The sequence below is a fragment of the Cariama cristata genome, unplaced genomic scaffold (assembly GCF_000690535.1).
Source record: "Cariama cristata isolate BGI_N322 unplaced genomic scaffold, ASM69053v1 scaffold4251, whole genome shotgun sequence".
In the NCBI taxonomy this organism is placed as follows: Eukaryota; Metazoa; Chordata; class Aves; order Cariamiformes; family Cariamidae; genus Cariama; species Cariama cristata.
In genome coordinates, this window is record NW_009600856.1 from 1 (window position 1) to 17,185 (window position 17,185).

The 17,185-nt window shown below is 41.5% G+C and overlaps 1 protein-coding gene across 1 annotated transcript; it reads left to right on the forward strand.

The window, feature by feature from the left end:
• Positions 1 to 3,728: 3,728 nt before the first annotated feature.
• On the forward strand, positions 3,729 to 7,613 carry SYNJ2BP (synaptojanin 2 binding protein; the record flags this gene model as incomplete). The annotated part of the gene is made up of 3 exons (XM_009710192.1): positions 3,729 to 3,865; positions 5,371 to 5,466; positions 6,963 to 7,613. Coding segments are annotated over 3 exons (374 nt in total), but the record flags the coding sequence as incomplete, so codon positions are not given.
• Between the last annotated feature and the right edge of the window lie 9,572 nt (positions 7,614 to 17,185).

The window sequence follows — 17,185 nt, forward strand, 5'->3', positions numbered from 1 at the left end:
GGCCTCTCCTGGCACGGCGTGAGCCCGTGGCGGATACACTGCTGCGGGAAAAGCCCGTGACCTGCGTGAGGGAGAGCTCGCTGGGTCAGGCTTTGCCCTCTGTGAGAGCAGCGGCCAGGAGCACCGGCTGTGGATGGTGTCTCGGGGGAAACGGCTCACACCTGGTTTTCCCAGGAGTTGCCCTCTCCTGTGCAGCTCCTGTTGCTTTCAAGTTGAGGTGGCAGGTGCTCAGCACTCAGCTGTGTTGGATACCCAAAAATTAGGGGGAGTTTTGAAAAACATTAGTCAAAGTGACCGTACCCTGTACTGTCAGCTTCGTGTTAATTGTTTGGGGTAGCATTAGAGAGGGCTTTGGGGTGGTGAGAGGAGTGCAGGCTGGAAGGGAGAGGGAACAAGGCATTTTTTTGGCTTTGCTTTTTCTGTCACAGCAGCGTGTTCTCTCATGGAAGCCTGTCCGCCCTCATATTTTTACAGGATTTATGATGCCATTCAAATCGCGCTTTCAGAAGCGCAGCAAGTTACCACCAAATGTACGGCTCTGAAGCAAAATCCTGGCTCCAAAGAACCACAGGCTCCAGGGAGGTTTTGGAGCTACAGCTGTACTTTGGTGCGCGAGGTCTTCTCTTTAATTAAAAGGAGCATGAAAGAAAATGTGGCAGTCCTTCTGTCTGCACAACTGCGGGGTGCGGCTGCTGGCCGGCCTTGGCTCCACGGGCTCCCCAGGGACCCGCAGCACCCACGTTGCTGGCGTATGTGCCATTTCCCATTCTCTGGGGTGGAGGTTGGGGTCACTCCTGGCCCCTGTGCCAGCGATTGCAACCCAAATGATGAGCCCAGCAGGCAGCCCTCTGCCTCCCCTGCTTGCCAGAGTGGCCACTGGTCTGACAGCTGCGTAGCCCTGCCTGCACAGCTGCGAGCTCAGGCTAATGAAGACATGCTTGTCAGTGAAAATTATTTGCCAATTGAAGCTGGTTCTGATGAGAAAGCTGTTTCCATACCTTTGGGAACCTAAAATTTTGAGAGGTGGAAGGGGATGTTGAAGGGTAGAGTTGAGAGGTCTTGAATGTGGCCACAGCAATTTAAATCTGATTGCCGCGAGCAGCGTTTGTCCCATCGTTAAGATGGGCTGTGTATTTTTAGAGTTAGATTTCTAACTATGTCACTTGATTTGAAGGTCCTATAGCCCCTTACGATTTTGGTGCATTTACCATGTGAACTATTATTAATTTCTGTGGAAGGAGCAAAATGCTGTTATCTGTAAAGTACAGTGTAATCGGAGTTTTGACTGCAACTTTTTAAAATAGGTCTGATGCTAAATAGCTCTGGTAGAAGCTTTCTGAGGAGGTGAGTGTATTTACAGTGGCAAAACAGTGTGTGTATAGCTCTCTCTCAAATTTCCCTCTGAAGTACTAGGCTGAAATTGGGCAGAAAAAATCTGGTTTTATGGAAAGCTAAATAACTTCATTGATTCAATTTGCAATATTATTCAATATCTCTTTTCCTAATCCTTCCAATCATTTTTTTTTTTTTTTAATGTCATTTTGAGGGACTTTTTAAGTTTCAGGTGGGTAAATAAGGCACAGGGAGGTCTGCAGCCTCAGGCAAGGTCAGAAGTTTAGCGCAGAGCCTGCATTTAAAGCTGTGCCATTCCACTTCTGGTCACTTGTAGGCAAGGGATTTAGTGCCATGTCTTCTCGTCTTCCCCTTGCTCCTTTTCTCCTCGTTGTGCTGTGTCTCTTTCTGTGGCTGCATGAACTGCAAGGGGGGGAATAGCAGAGAGCTCAAGGAATGATAGGGAAGATATTTTTAGCCAGAGGGGAAGTTTAAGTGCTGGAAAGGAAAGGCACAATGAAGAAGCTCTGGGAATACTTAACTTGATCTAGCAGAAACTTCTCCCTCTTTTTGCTTCTATCTCCTGTTGCCTCTGCTGATGAAAGCTGTGGCTTTTGATTATTTTTCCAATCATGGGTGAAAACTTGTAAAATGTATACTTTTTTCCCATATATATATATATATATATGGGGGGTTTTATGTATGTGAGAGAGAATCAATGTGTCCTGAAACTCTGATTCCTTCTTTCTGGCTTTTTAATAAGTGTTGATTAAACCTTATACTTTCTGTAGTATTGATTCCTCCTGTTCCCATGTTATTGGCTTCATGGCAAATAGTTCTTAGGTTTGTGGATTTTTTTATTTATTTATTTTTTAATTCCCATTGAAGGGTGTGGTATTGTGCACAAGTGTCCCTTGTTGGAATAGATATTAGTCTAGCTGAAATGTCAGTGTTTCTTCAATCTGCTGCCGCTTCCATTTTCTTCCTCGTTTTTCTGAAGCTGCCAGGAAGGGGAGGAAAAAAAAGAGGTGTGGCAAGATTGCTGTTAATATTTCTTTACTTCCCAGCTGTAGAGGCACACTTAAAATAGCATGACTTGTCTTGTACATCCTTTGATCTCCTATGACTGATTTAAAATGCTGCTTCCCAGCAGGCACAAGGTGGTTTTGCTTTCATTTGTAACTCTTCGCAAAGTTTCTATTCCAAACTTGGAGAGAAAGTAAGAAAGAAAGAGAAAATAAATAAATCAGCCTGGCTGAAAGTGGGGAGAATTTGCTTTCAGCTGTTCTTGACAATAGGTTTTGGATGACTGGAAAAAAAAGTGTTGGTTTTCTTTTCTCCATTTACTTTAATTGTATTTGATTTTTTTTTCTTTTTCCTTGACCTTTCTTTTTTTCACTGCAGTCCTTGCAATGGAAATCTTTCCCGTCCCTTGTCACATATTATTATTTAAAGAGACTTAGCTGCATGTGCAGTGGGGAATGTGCTCTCGTAACCTGTAGTTTTCCAGAGTTTGAGTTCAATTTGTTCTTCTGGATTTCAGTGAAGCAAGAAGTCTTAATCTTTAACTGCACTTTAATCTGGCAGCTGGTTCCAGCTAGAGATCTGTAATTGAGGCTTACTTCAAAGAACAATACGAAACATAACAAAAATGTGAAGTGGGCATCAGTTCTGTTTAACGTCTGTGTATTCCTTTTTGTTTTGCTTTAGATCTGAGAACTTTGTCTTTATTTCTTGTCATGTTTTGAATTCCTGAAACAGAACAAAGTGATTACATACAATTCGAAGTAGCTGCATCTAAGCTAATCTTATTCTTGGAGGTGAAGGATGTCAGTTCCAGCTCCTGAGATGTGGAAGGGGAGCCTTCTGAGCTTTAGGTACCCTCGAGCTGGTAGCACAGCTCTGCTTGTCTGTTTCTTCATCTGTAGAGTGGGTCTAATGCCTCTTGCCTTTCCTAACTCTGTTTCCCAGCTCATGAAACGCTTGTCAGGCATGATTTCTTGTTGTTCAAAGGTAATGATTTACTATGGTCTCCTGTGAAATGCTGAATGCTTTCCTTTCCTTTCATACTGTGATGAAGAGGCATATAGCTGAATCGACATCTCAGAAATGATGGCATGTCCCTCAGTATTCCCCAACATCCACCTGAAAATGGCTCATGGGTGCTTTATGGAATGAAGCATCTGGGCCCTTAGGCATTCAGGGTCTCTTCTCTGCTTTCAAGACCGGTTTCATGAGACAGTGATGTTTGGAAAGGATAATGCAGATTTGTGTGCTGTGAGTTTTAGTATGGTGAAGTAAACAGGACAACATGGGAGGGTACAGTCCCCAACAACAGCAAGAATGTCTGAAGCTTTGAGCTTTTTCTCATCGGCTTTCTCTTTGGCTTACCTTAGGGCTGGGCTTCAACATTGTTGGTGGGACAGATCAGCAGTACATTTCCAATGACAGCAGCATCTATGTCAGCCGGATCAAAAAGGATGGGGCAGCTTACCTTGATGGCCGATTACAAGAAGGAGATAAAATTTTAGCGGTAAGCCCTTTCTTCTGTCGCCCTGTGCGTTCTTGAAATGCTGTGATCAGTGGTGTGATTAGAGATGCAGGTTTGCCATTGCAATGCACAGAGGGGAAGGATGTGATGAATGCGATTAGATGATGCTGAGCAAACTCCATGGAGGACCTGTCTTGGGGATCTGGGGAGAACTTTGAGCACTGGGGGGATGAGTCCCTCTACATATGGGCCCATGTCTTCTGCCTTCTTGATTTGTCTCAGAAATGCTCCTTGGTGCTGCGTTTGTATTTCCTCTGTGACTTGCGTCCCTAAAGTTTTAGAATCAGTCAGACCTTCTCTTGCTCACAATGGATCATCATTTATACACGTGTAAATAAAGGTCTTCCACCTCTAAGTTTCCATTTTTTGACTGGTAGTCCACAATTACTGATCCTTTTGCTCAGGGGGATTTTTAGGCTATAAAACTTCTAGGCCATAGAACTCTTCATTTGAGCTCATCAGGAATAATACAGGTGGCTGCTCCTTGCAGAAAAATGTTTTAAAGTGACTGAGTCACTTCAGTCTTGCTGGTTCTTCAGACAGTTGGCAATCATACAAGACAATATGCTTTACGAAGTGATAAGTGAAGAAGTAGCCTCTCCTAGTGAGATACATGATCTTTTAATACTCTTTTATTTTGTACTTGCTTATTATGTTCCACGTGTAATCTTTTTAGCCTCTAGAGAGTGCCTTGCACTAGTTGGAGCCTATTACTGATCCAGAAAGTGATAGTAAGTTAAACAGAGAATATTATCTATTTACATACTTGTGTTTGGGGAGACTAACTATCAAGAGAAGGGAGGCACTGGATGTGATCTCAGAGGATACAAGCAGGAGTAGTGGAGATGAAAAGAAAAATTAGCATGAATGTCATCAGGCAGTGAATGAAATCAAGTGGGTTATAAAACCCTCTGCTGTGAGATTTTATTTTTTTTTTAAATTAATAAAAATCCTAACACTTTCAAGTGCATGCCAATATGTATGCAGGTCTTGTTTTATTTTGTTGCATCAATAGCTTTTAAATGTATGTTTACAACACACTTTCAACCACAAAGGTTTCAAAGGTAGACCAGTAGAGGGAACAATGTGGGAAAGAGACTCATCATAATAATAATTTTGCTGTAGCTGCTCTTTTATTTTCTTTAGTTGTCAGAATTACACCTTTGATTTGTTTCCAGTAAAGCAACAGCATAAGAAGCTGCTTATTGACACAACTGTTGTCTTATATTCTGATTTTGATTCTAGGTAGTTTTTTTCAGTACCTCTGTGTTTTGGCTTGGAGTTTCTCATGTTCTTTCTCAATGTATAAAAATACATCTATAATGTGAATGGATGAATATAGATCTTGCTGATTACACTGTCATGCCTCAAATGCAGAATTTTATGAAAGAGGAAGATTTTTATCTCCTATCCTTCCTATGTTAGCCAGCATCATTAAAAATTTGCTTTTTGCCCTTCAACTGATTCTCCTTTTCTTTTTTTGCTAGGTCAATGGCAGAGACTTGAAGGATTTGCGGCACAAGGATGCTGTGGAACTGTTCAGGAATGCAGGCTATGATGTATCTCTGAAAATTCAACGCAGGGTATGTTTTACCTGTTTCTTACGGTTATTTCTGGCTCAGTTTAGACTGCTGTCTGTGACTGATAGCTCTCTGTTTCATGAGGCAGAAAAATACCATGTCTGGGTGCTCAGTGTGAGTGATGCATATAAAGATTTTGTTTGAACTATGGCCTTCTCTAGTTGACCATGGCCGTAATCATCTGTGCATTACTTGTTTGTAACAGTATCAGTAAGAGGTGAGTTTGGAGAAGTCTCCAGGTCTTTGTTTTGCTGGAGTTTGTGTTTTCTCACAGATCTCCTTTCTCAGAGGCAAAGGTTTATCTGTGAAGACAGAATCTCAAGTTCTCCAGTTTTGTTTCGGAGGTCAAAATCTTACTGGAGACAAAACTCCCCTCTTATTCAGAGGTCATCACTCATGTTAGTGTTGAGGTGTGTGTGCAGCACAACCACTACAAGAAAGACGTTGAGGTGCTGGAGCGTGTCCAAAGAAGGGCAACGAAGCTGGTGAAGGCTCTGGAGCACAAGTCTGATGGGGAGCGGCTGAGGGAGCTGGGGTTGTTTAGTCTGCAGAAAAGGAGGCTGAGGGGAGACCTGATCGCTCTCTACAACTACCTGAAAGGAGGTGGGGGTTGGTCTCTTCTCCCAAGTAACAAGTGGTAGAATGAGAGGAAACGGTCTCAGGTTGCACCAGGGGAGATTTAGACTGGCTATTAGGAAGAATTTCTTCACCAAAAGGTTTGTCAAGCACTGGAACAGGCTGCCCAGGGACGTGGTTGAGTCCCCATCCCTGGAGGTATTTAAAAGATGTGTAGATGTGGTACTTAGGGACATGGTGTAGTGGTGGGTTTGGCAGTGCTAGGTTAATGGTTGGACTTGATGATCTTAACGATCTCTTTGAAACGAAATGATTCTATGATTCTATGAAATGTGGGCTGCTATAGTTTAAATATACTGGCACCATTTTGGATATAGAAAGAGAGGAATCCTTAATCCACTGTTGTAATTTGAACGTGCCTGGCTAGCACTGAAGTTGACAAAGGAAATACTGATCAGCCTGAAGCATGCTGGTGGGGAGAGATGGGTTGAGGCCCCTTTTCTACTCCCTTAGTAAAGGAGTAAATCTTCTGGACCAGTGTACAGGGCAGATAAGAAAACCAGAGAGAATTAGTGATGCCTTTTTCCTGGTAAAGACACCAGGAGATGGTGTGGTGGGAAGTGCATCAAGGGGTACCTGGGTATGTGTGTGTCATTGCTTCTGCTGTGTGAGACGTACCCTGCTCCAGCTGTTACAGTCCTAGTTTAGAAAGTGGCAGAGAAACATGAGGGTGCCTTGTAGTCACTGAGTATCCTGTAGTAAAGCTCAGTCCATCTAAAGCATTTCTAACACTCCCATGTGTGGAGCGCACAGGTACCTGGGGAAACCATCTTGCACATCCTTACAGAACCACCTGGTCCTGACACAGAACTGGAGGCTCTCCTGTGGTGGGTTCTGACACAAATACTTTTTTTTCCTTGTAGTTGCAGCCACAAAATGGCCCTGTGGGTCATCAAGGCGATGGAGAATCAGGTGGGCTTCCTGTAGCGGCCATTCTTGTGCCGGGCCTGGCGCTTGCTGCGGCAGCGGTCTGGATCTTGCTGAGGTATCGACAGCGGATGTGAAGAGTTCACGTTTTGGATATCACTGCACATTTTACACAGCTATGATGTAATTTAAAGGTAGAGAATCAACGATCTTACCACAGACTGATGTCAAAAAGGATCATTGCCTATCATAAAGCTCATGATGATGTTCTTTATATATTGATTTTGTTGCAAGGTGGATGGAAGCAGAGAGGTAAAGGGAAAGGGAGATGACTCTGTTCATGTATAGAGCAGGATAGCTGGTTTTTTGATTAATCTGAGGAGGTTTTGCCATCCCCCTGTTTTGCACCATGAACTTTCAAACACACTCATCTATTCTGTGTTTTAGGATGTGACTTCTGGTTAAAGGGAGTGGGGGTTGGGGTGGTTTTAAATCAAAAACATTTACTAGAGGCTTTGCCTTGTTTCCACTGAATTTTTCTTGAAACTAATGATCCCTGTCTGAACCATAAATAAAGAGAAACAATGCAGAGGGTATATTTTTTTTCCATTGAATTTTTGTTGGTTGTTGCTAAATAAATGCCTTAAGAAAAATGTATAAAATCTAATCTGTGGTTTCACCAGTAAAATCATCAGCGTAACTGCTGATTTAACAGTAATATGCAGTATTGGTGAGGTATTGTACCAGTTCTGGAAAGACAGAAGATAGCCTGCTGCTAGAAAAAGGCTTTGATTGTCAGAATGACTGCTCATTCTTGGGTCAAGAGTTGTAAGAGAAGGCTTTCCACAAATTTCTAGCATACCGGAGAGAGACAGGCAGACAATTGGATCACAAGTGTAAGTAATGGCAAGAGATTTGGGCATGCTGAAGCTGCAGAAGAGTCTTTAAATTAGTAATGAAGCAATAGTCCCTCCATCCGTCAAGTGGGTTGAAGTCTGCATCTCTCAGGTTAAAGGTCTGGTTTGGGGGTTATTTTTTGCATGGGGAATACTTTAGATAGTTTTCTGTAGCAACTAACTTGCTCTCTGCAGTCGGAAAATCTTAGGATAATTGAAAGGGAGAACCTGAGAGCAGGCTGGGATTGTCCTGGCTATTGCTTGTTTGTGAAGACTGATGTGATGTTCTGAGATAGACTGGCAGGTGTAAGCCAGGGTAAGGCTTAGCAAGTAAAACCAAAGGGAGAGACGCTTGCTCTGGAAAGCGTGTTGCTGAATTTACCTGCACAGTCTCCTCTTCTCACTGTGATTTGAATGATTTTAAATGCCCCAGCAGACTTGAGCTCTGTGGGGTAAGACCTGTTTCTCTTGTCTTCAAGAAATCAATGTGTTTTGTTGTTTTTGTAGAAGAAAAGCAAAATGCATGGTCTGGTCTGTATGATGCCAAAAAAAAAAAAAAAATCACATATGCAATATATGTATTCAAACAAACAAAAACTGGTGTGTTGGTGCTTTACTTACCTCTTTATTATTCTAGCAGGGCATTGCTTGATATATTTGAAATTGTTGTGTGTTTGCTGAGGGCTATATTCCTGCCATCTGCTGGAGATAGAAATGGTATGCTGTTATACATGACATTCCTAAATCACCACGTAGTTTCAGAGCACTTAGACCACATGAAATCTTGCTTTGGCCTATAAACAGCTCTGGTGTAAGAGGAAGAGGAAACAAGAGGAATTTTGCTCAGTGGTCTTAGGGGACTTTGGGAACAGAGTTGAGGTTTAGTGAATGCGTATTGGTGTTGGATGGCCTGGGCTGATGCTTGCAGTGACTTGCCGTGGCCTGCAAATGAGTTATGTCTGATAGCAGAAGGGCTGTTGTTCGAACAGATCTTTGCACGTGTAGCATGAACCGGCTTGCTTGTCTGTGACCTGCTCTGAATATGTGGCTATGGTGTCTTCATGGAGCACATGTGTGTATTAAGATGGATGATTAGAAGTTGATGCCATGGTATCACAGCCATCAGAATAAAGATGCAGGCAGTAAGAAAAAGGGCTGTCTGGGACAAACCTCTGGGACAAACAGTGCTTGCCTGAGTTGAGTTTCTCTGAGAGGGAGTATGCAGAACAGGCTAGGAGGATGAGAATTTGTGGAAGGGAGTGGTTAGTTTTATTCATTTCCCATTGAAGTAAGCAGAGAAAGCAAAGCCTTTGGGTTTTTTCTTTTTGTGGTGGCTTTTTTTTTTTTACCTTTCAGCTTTGGGATTTTGCTACTGTTCAGACATGATTGCCATCTGTGTTGTAGGCAGTTTATTATAAGGGGAGGGATATATCCAATGCCCAGATAATTGATGTGGCTTACTGAGCAAGAAAAGGCCCTTCTAGTGCGTAGTGTTCCTTTGGTTTTCTTTTCACAATTACTGAATAATTCTAATACCACAGCATTAACTCAGTGGCTTTTACAGAATTCTGAATGGTAGTTTTTACTCAGAATCTAAACCATGCACTCTGCCCTCAGGAACACCTTTCTGTGTCTGCTGCCTTCAAACCAGTGCCTGAGGAGTACCAAACAATCCCTTTTCCAATCCCTAGACACCTTTTGTCCTATTTATTGACAAAATCCTTGTGGGAAGTATACCTCAGCCCCAAACTCTCCTGTGAGCTGTGGCTTGTATTACTTTCAGCGGTTGGACTGTCTCACTTAAATTTTGTGTGTTTTCCAAAGTCTTTTCCACCATGTGGTTTCTATAGCCTTGAATTTCGTCTTTACACTGAACGCTGCATGTGCGTTTTCTGTCATTGTGGAAGAAGGGAATTAAAATAATGAGGACAGCCCGTAAATGCAAGCGATCAGAGAGAGTTTTACCTTTTGTTACAACTTAAATCTCTGGGTTTTGAAAAAAAGGTAAGTTGAAATCTTGAAGTCAAACATAAAAAGCATCCAAACTGTAATTTATAAGATTGAGGTTTTTTTAAGAACTCATTTGCCATTAATACTTTCGGCAGCTGAAACTCTTAAATCCCCCTGTTTCTCTCCCATTCTCATCTGTTCCTTCAGCCTTATTGTGAACTTACTGACCTGCTGAAGCCTGGATTTTCATATCTATAGTTTGAAGACAAATCCATCTAGTTTGACTTCCTGTACATTCTAGGCATTTGTGTCTCAGAGTCTGCTGAATTGCATGTGCTAATAATAGGTATTTGACTTAGGCATAATAGTGAGAAAGAGCAGCCAGACTTGATCTGAAGATAGGAAGACGCACTACTTCTGGCACTTTTTAATTAAAACAAACTAGAAAGGCAGCGTGTGGGAGGGAAAGGTGCCTTGCTTTCAGTTTGCCTTTAGGATCAAATAACTGGTTTGTTAAGTTGTTCTGTGCTAGATTAAAGAGGCATCTAATAACTGATAGCCTCTCCCTGTGAGGGGATTGTGAGTTGTCATTGCTTACTTCTTACATTATTTTTAAGAAATGAAGCCAGCTGAGCCCTCTGAGATTCTCAGTGTAAGACACTTTTTTTTTCTTGGAGTACGTTCTGTGGCTTTATGCACCCTTTCCAGTGTTTCTGTATTGCTTTGTAAGATCCAGACACCCCAACCACATGCAGAGTCTCACTACTGAGCATGCCAGTGCCATATAGGAGGAGTTTTCCATATAGTTTTTATCTGCAAATCCTTAAATTTTTTTTTGGTGAAGGTGCAGACACATGCAAAGCAAATTTAAGCCAGCTCCTAAGAGCTGGCTTTTCTTAAGTAACTTTTACAAATTTCTTAGAAGTGGTATACAGCCTTCCCCTTCTTCATTTGCTTTCTCAGGCGCGCTAAGGAATCTGTAAACCACAGAATAAACACCATTGCCACATGAATGGTAAATTCTTAATTCCAGTTTATAAATCAAAAGAGCAGTCCCTTTTGGTCATAGTGTGACACTAGAAATGCATGTTAAGTGCCTTTATATTCTGAGTTCTAAATCCTTGTCCATACCCGATGTGACCTGCGTGGTGTGGGTGAAGGTGTCTGAGTTTGCATTTTGGTGAATGACTGCATGGGCTGTGCACACTGACACACCCAGAGTACTCTCTCCCTGCCTTGTCTGCTGTATTATTTACCAGTTAACTATCTTTAGCAGTACTGGTTTTGTCTTCTGCCAGATCATTGGTGAAAATACTGAATGGGGTTTGGTACGGAGGCAACTTCCCCCCATGGTTTTGACTTTTCAGTAACTGTCCATATCTCCTGATTATTGGATTCTTTGGCTGTTTAACAGGTGTGTTTTGATGGTGTATAGCATTGTTGTTTTTTTTTTAAAAAAACCACATATATCAGCATGTTGCATAGGACTGAGTAGATTATATCTGAGCGGTCAGTAAACTTCATCTGTTCTCTTGCTGGCAGAAGCTGATACAAGGATAGTAATCAAGTCAGGTGAGCTTTATGAGCCAATCTTCCTCTCATCCTTTTTCCTAATTTATTGATGTGGGTTTTACCTATGGAAGTAATTTTCCTCTACTTGGGCGTATTTAAATACAGCATTTTCTGGTAATGGAGAAGTAGCACTGTAAGGTATAAACCATGCTGGTTTTTCATCTTTGACACAGCCACCTGCTTCAGCTACTTTAGTCTAACTAGTAATAAGCACTTGATGAGCCATTAGAGCTACTCTGAATGTTAATAACATTCATGCAAATAGACTAGAAGCTCTGTTTCCCTGAACCACTCTAAATTTAGAGTTCATCGATAATTTTCAAGGTAGATTGCTGACATTAATTGAAGGACATCAAGCTGTTAAATGGGAAATAGTCTAAGTTAGATGGTTCTGTGGTTCTTTAATATTTAGTAATCCAGGAAAATGCTTGGGTTCTTAAAGGTGTATTTTAAATCTAAAATGATTGAGATACTAGGGGATTCCTGTGTGGAACTTAGGACTATATGAAAGAAATTACTTGCTTAGACAGCAAATATTTCACCACTTGACTTAAGTACATAGGCTGTATGGGAATCCAAATGCAACACATGACATAGTGGGTTCACAGTTACCCCAAATGGTCTTTTGCATTCATTGCTCCTCAGCACGTTTTAGTAAACTTCTAAATCACTGATACAATAAAACATGGAAGGAAAGGGGATAAAAGAATTGTAATATTTAGGGCTTCTTTCACTTCCTTCTTTCTAAATGTAGCAAGTATAGTACAAAGTTTGAGAATATAGTTCAGAAATTTAATTTAAAAAGGTGAGTAGTAATCCATGATTATGTGGATTTTTTTTCTTCTTTCATTGTGTAAATAATACTCTTCAGAAGGGTTTCTAGTGAGTTCAGAGAAGACTTTAAGCAGCTCTGCTTCTGTTCCTCCACAGACTGTTGTCAGCTGGTGCACAAAAAGGCACGTTGGTCGCACACTGTAATGGCAAAGATAATACCTTTGGCTGTAAAGTGCTCTTACACAAGGGAAGTTATTAATGTATTCTTGGCTTTGCCATGTTGGGGTCACATGGGAAGGGAGCAGAAATCAGATAGGAAGTGAGACCAGAAAAGGTACAGGGGTCTTGCAGAAGCAGAGTGGGTAGCAGGGGGACACATGGCAGAGATGCGGTCTGCCTCGCATAGTAGTTCTCTGCTCTGGGAGCTTCCCTGCAGAAACCAAGCTCCTCGGCCCCTTCATCCAAGTCCTTGCAACAGCGTGAGGTTTCTGAGTCCTAGCTGAGCTGTCACGTGCCACGTGGCTGAATTGCAGCAAGAGTGCCACAAAAAGCCAGTTTGTCTGCCAACCCAGTGCTTGAAGATCACAGTTCTGCAAAGAAATTTCAGTCTTGAGTCCTTTTTCTTAAATTGCTTGAATTTTTTCCCTAGCAGTGGTACCAGTTTTGCCAGTTAACTATAAATCACTGAAGAAGCGTTGTGTAGATGTCGTCAAGGAATCTGATCAAACTGTTAACTTTCTTCTAATCGTAATTAAAAGGCATTATTTGAATCTGTACTGAAATTACACAGCGCAGTGGTTTATGGGCTCCACTGCGTTTTGCTCCGAGTTTGAAATGGGACTTCAGATGTTCTTGTGTGAACACTTAGACATGCTGGGATGAAGAGGAAAGAGCCTTCCCTATTCTGTATTCAAGTTCTCCCTACTTGGCAAGCTTTCATTAATCTTTCCTTGAACTGCTGGCACGTCCCATTTTGGCTACAGAATTTGTTTGTAGTGTATAAATCTTCTAAAAATCCTAAATGGAGGATGTAAGAGCTGTGATCAGCTGAATGAGAACATGCCTTTCTGAAGCTGTGGTATGAAGCTGGAAAATAAAACCAAACACAATCCAGTGCGTGGACTTCTGTGGCTGTGGTTTTTTTAAAAAAAAAAAAAAAGGTGTAGTCCAAAATGCTGCTTCAGGGAAACCACTTTACTCTGCTACTGCCGTCTCTAAGTGCTATTTTAAATGCTGGCGTCAGAACATGTATGCTGTTGTTCAAGGTGAATGCTGCAGTATGGAGATGTGGGTTGGATGTGAAAGGCACTGATTATAAAAGATTGGCTGGAGAGGGAGAAAGGTTTGGATAACTCCAAGGACTCAACAGCTGTTGCTAAAGGACGAGGTTTGGGCCACCTTGTGGCACTGTTTGCATGTGCCTCTGTCAATGTCTTGTGAGTGTCTGTGCTGATTCTTTAAGAAGCAGGCCCTGCTTTCCAAAAATGCAGGTTTATTTTTTGCATAAAGCCAACATGCCCTTGATTTTAAAGTGGTTAAAGGGATTTGTGCTCAATGGCTTCACTGACTGAAATAGGTTCTGACAGTCATGATATTTAACATTTTAGAGCTTGGATTGCAGTCAGCCCTTTAATAGGGGCAACCATTTCTGATTCAGAGCTTAACAACAGGGGATACAGAGGATGAATGTCTTGCATTGAGAAAAGAATAGCAACATTAGGCCGGTGTTCCCACCACACTTCTCCTGGCAGTGGGGGCAGGTGGAGCAGAAGGAGGATGTCAGAGTTGCCTCTCTTGCTTGTCAAATGCTGATCTGTTTTAAAAGCACCAAACCGGAAACTGTTCTCTACAACTTTGATTTGTGTGGTTTAGCCCCCATACTTTTCATGAGGGCACTTGATATACTTTCTTTATCTGAACATATTTTAACGTGTGTAGTAGAGTAGGGATGAAAAAAAATGTAGTAATATTGTGTTCACACAGAAATGACCTATCTATACAATCACTGCCTGTTGAAAATATGATCATTGAGCATTAGGGATTCATTAGCAATTCTCAATTCATTGGTTCCCAGGATGGCAATATCAGATCAGTGCAGTGTTCTTGGTTATGATCAGTAGCACATCTAAATATGCGTGTTTTGTGGGGAAGGGTCAGACAAATGTTCCTGCAAGCCAGGAAGCATAAATGCTAAGAAGAATGGGAAGCAAGGAAAATGAGAGATTAAGGCAAATGACATGTTGTCGCAGATGGTGAAAGAGATGAGTCAGACTCAGATGTGCTAATAGCTGTTATTGATAAAAGAACTCTTTCTCAAACGGTTGTTAGTGTGGTTTAAGCTTATCATTTGGAGGCCTGTGTGTTTATCCCCAGGCTTTAACAACACAGACTGTTCAAGAGCTGATGCTCATAGCCACTTGTTCACAGCTGCTTGCACACATGGCAGCATGGAGAGGGTCTCCAGCAAGATCATCTATGCCAGAATCAGTGACTGGCTGTGTTCTTTTCCTTTGGCTAAGAGGATACATGTTGATTATAGAAATAACCTTAAAAGAGCAGGAAGAGGGCAGAAGAATGAAGAGCTTTAATATTTTACCCAGCACATCTTCAGCTTTGCAAACCAGAATAAGAGGCACATGAGAAGTGTCTAGTTATACACTGGAGTGTATATGGAGTGATCTGTGTTGAAGAGAGGGGGTGTTCTTGCCCTTCACTTCTTTCATGTCTAAACTGCAGTTCCCCCCTTTTAGAAGAAGCTGCGTTGATTGTGCTTCTTTCAGGATGATAATAATGAACTTTTCCATAGGAGGGACAACTCCAAACTAGGGAAGTGGGTCCAAATGTCATACAAATTCAAACAGAGATAGCTGGACCAAGTGTTTGTTCAGAGTGGAGACTTTGAAAAGCTTATCTAAGTGGACAGTGCCACAGCTCTCTAAGCAATAGTTCATAGACACTGACTATAATCTAGGACTCTGGTCTTTATCCAAATACCTGCTGATTTTTGATTTGCAGAGCTCTGTTGAAGTCCTGGCCTGCCTGAATGGAAGGGACCTTCACACAGGTAACTTTGCCTTTGGTCAGCTGTTGCAAAAGATGCCTCAGGTGCTTATAGGAGCTCAGGGAAAGGCACAACTGCCCTGCAGCAATGAAGATGCTCTCAAATGCAAAGAGATTTGACTATGTCCCATAGCGTATGCCTCTGGCCACAAATCCTGCTACAATAGTACCCCTAGAATACTGAATTCATGGAAGAGTCATCAATATGAAGTATATTTAGGTGCTCTTTTGCCTATTAATAGCACAAGCTATAAAAACATGCCATGAAGATCTAGAGCTTTTGATGTCTTCTGAAGCCAAATTCTTGCCTAGAAGACAAGACAAATTCTATCTTAGTGTGCCCTTTTCATGAACCTCTGCTTTTCTTGCCATAAATTTTTGTCTGGAATGGAAACAAAATTTGGCTACTGGCTTTCCTACCAGGGAAGTGCTGCAGGAAGAAGTATACTTGGCTTCCAGAATGGTTTTTGGTTACAGCCCTTGCTACTAATAATACAAAGCTGTTTTGTGCTTTCTAGAAGTTAATGAGAAAGCTTGATCAAACCTCTTGGATGTTTGACCAACAGTTTCTCAACAGGGAGATCTAGTGGTTGAACAAGCTAAGTGATACTTTCTACTAGACTAGACGCTTAGCAGAAGGGAAAATTAAACCATTAACTAGAAAACCGGCTAAGTGATTTTTATATTTTAAGCTTGTATTCAGTATGAGCTGAGTACATTTTTAAGTCCCAATTATCACTTCTTGCTGCACTTTTACCTGTGCTGAATGTAAAGTTACTGGTTGCTTAATAAGTAAATGAACTGAATTTCTGAGCTGTAGGAATTCATCTTGCAGGTGAGGTATGTCAGCACATAATGTGTTTTTCTACTAAGGGGTGGATGCCTGTTTTGAACCCTGAGTACTACTTCTGTTACTGGCAAAAGAAATGTAGTGGTGGAGGCATGTGGGTAAAATCATCTTTTTATAAGGTGATATTAAAAAAAGCCTATGTTAGAAGAAGAGTCATTGATGATCTAAGTAGCGTGTGCATCATGAAAGTAATAGGGATAGAAGCACCACTGCTCTGGAACAGTTCAGAGATCCTTCCAGTTTGGGCCTGATTCTAGTTCCAGTCTGTATCTGGGACCAGTATTGGCTGTTTCAGATGCAGATGCAGTGGACCCCACAGGAGGTGTTGAGGAGATGGTCTTTTTTATAAACCACTGTAATTAGTCATTACCTTACCTTTTGAAGCATCAAGATACCTCTGAAAATCCTCCTCCTAAATACTGTTGCTGGTAGTACTGTTATAAATGTATTTATCTACAGGTACAAGTAAGGCAAGTTTCATGGGGAGATGTTGTTATCCTTTTATTTGATTAACTAATAGAATTGAAAACAGACAGGCAGGTCAGAGGAGCGTTAGCATGCCTAGATGCTGACTGTTTTCTGCCAACTGTATCCATTAGTCAAATAAAAGGTATGACCTCCCTGTATAAAATTTGCTTTTCTATGTAATGGTATCACTTGAAATACTGTTATTGTATTGCTTGCATTCTCTTCCAGTTCACTAGCATGTATTTTAAACAAAATACATCCAATTATTGAAAGTTGATGGATCCTGCTGTTGACCTTCTTGTCATTGAGGAAAATTGTTGGTTTATTCCCATTTTTCTGCCCTCAATCGTATATCAGAATGGTCAAATTGTACTTCTTGCAGCTCAAACAATAATTATTCATTAATGCTCCATGAGGAGCTTTGATAGATGCCTTCCAAAAATAGAAGTTGGTCCCTAGTTCTCTCCTGCTAACTGTTTTATTGATACAGTCAAGGAATTACAATGGGGATGCTTTTTCTTTGCACCGTAATCCTGCAGGGTGTCTTTAGGATTCTGCTTTCTTGGAGCTATTCAGCTGATTTATTAAGAAGGCAAGCAAGGTCTAACTTGCCCAGATTACTATCTGAGCCTTTTAAAATTAGGTAAAA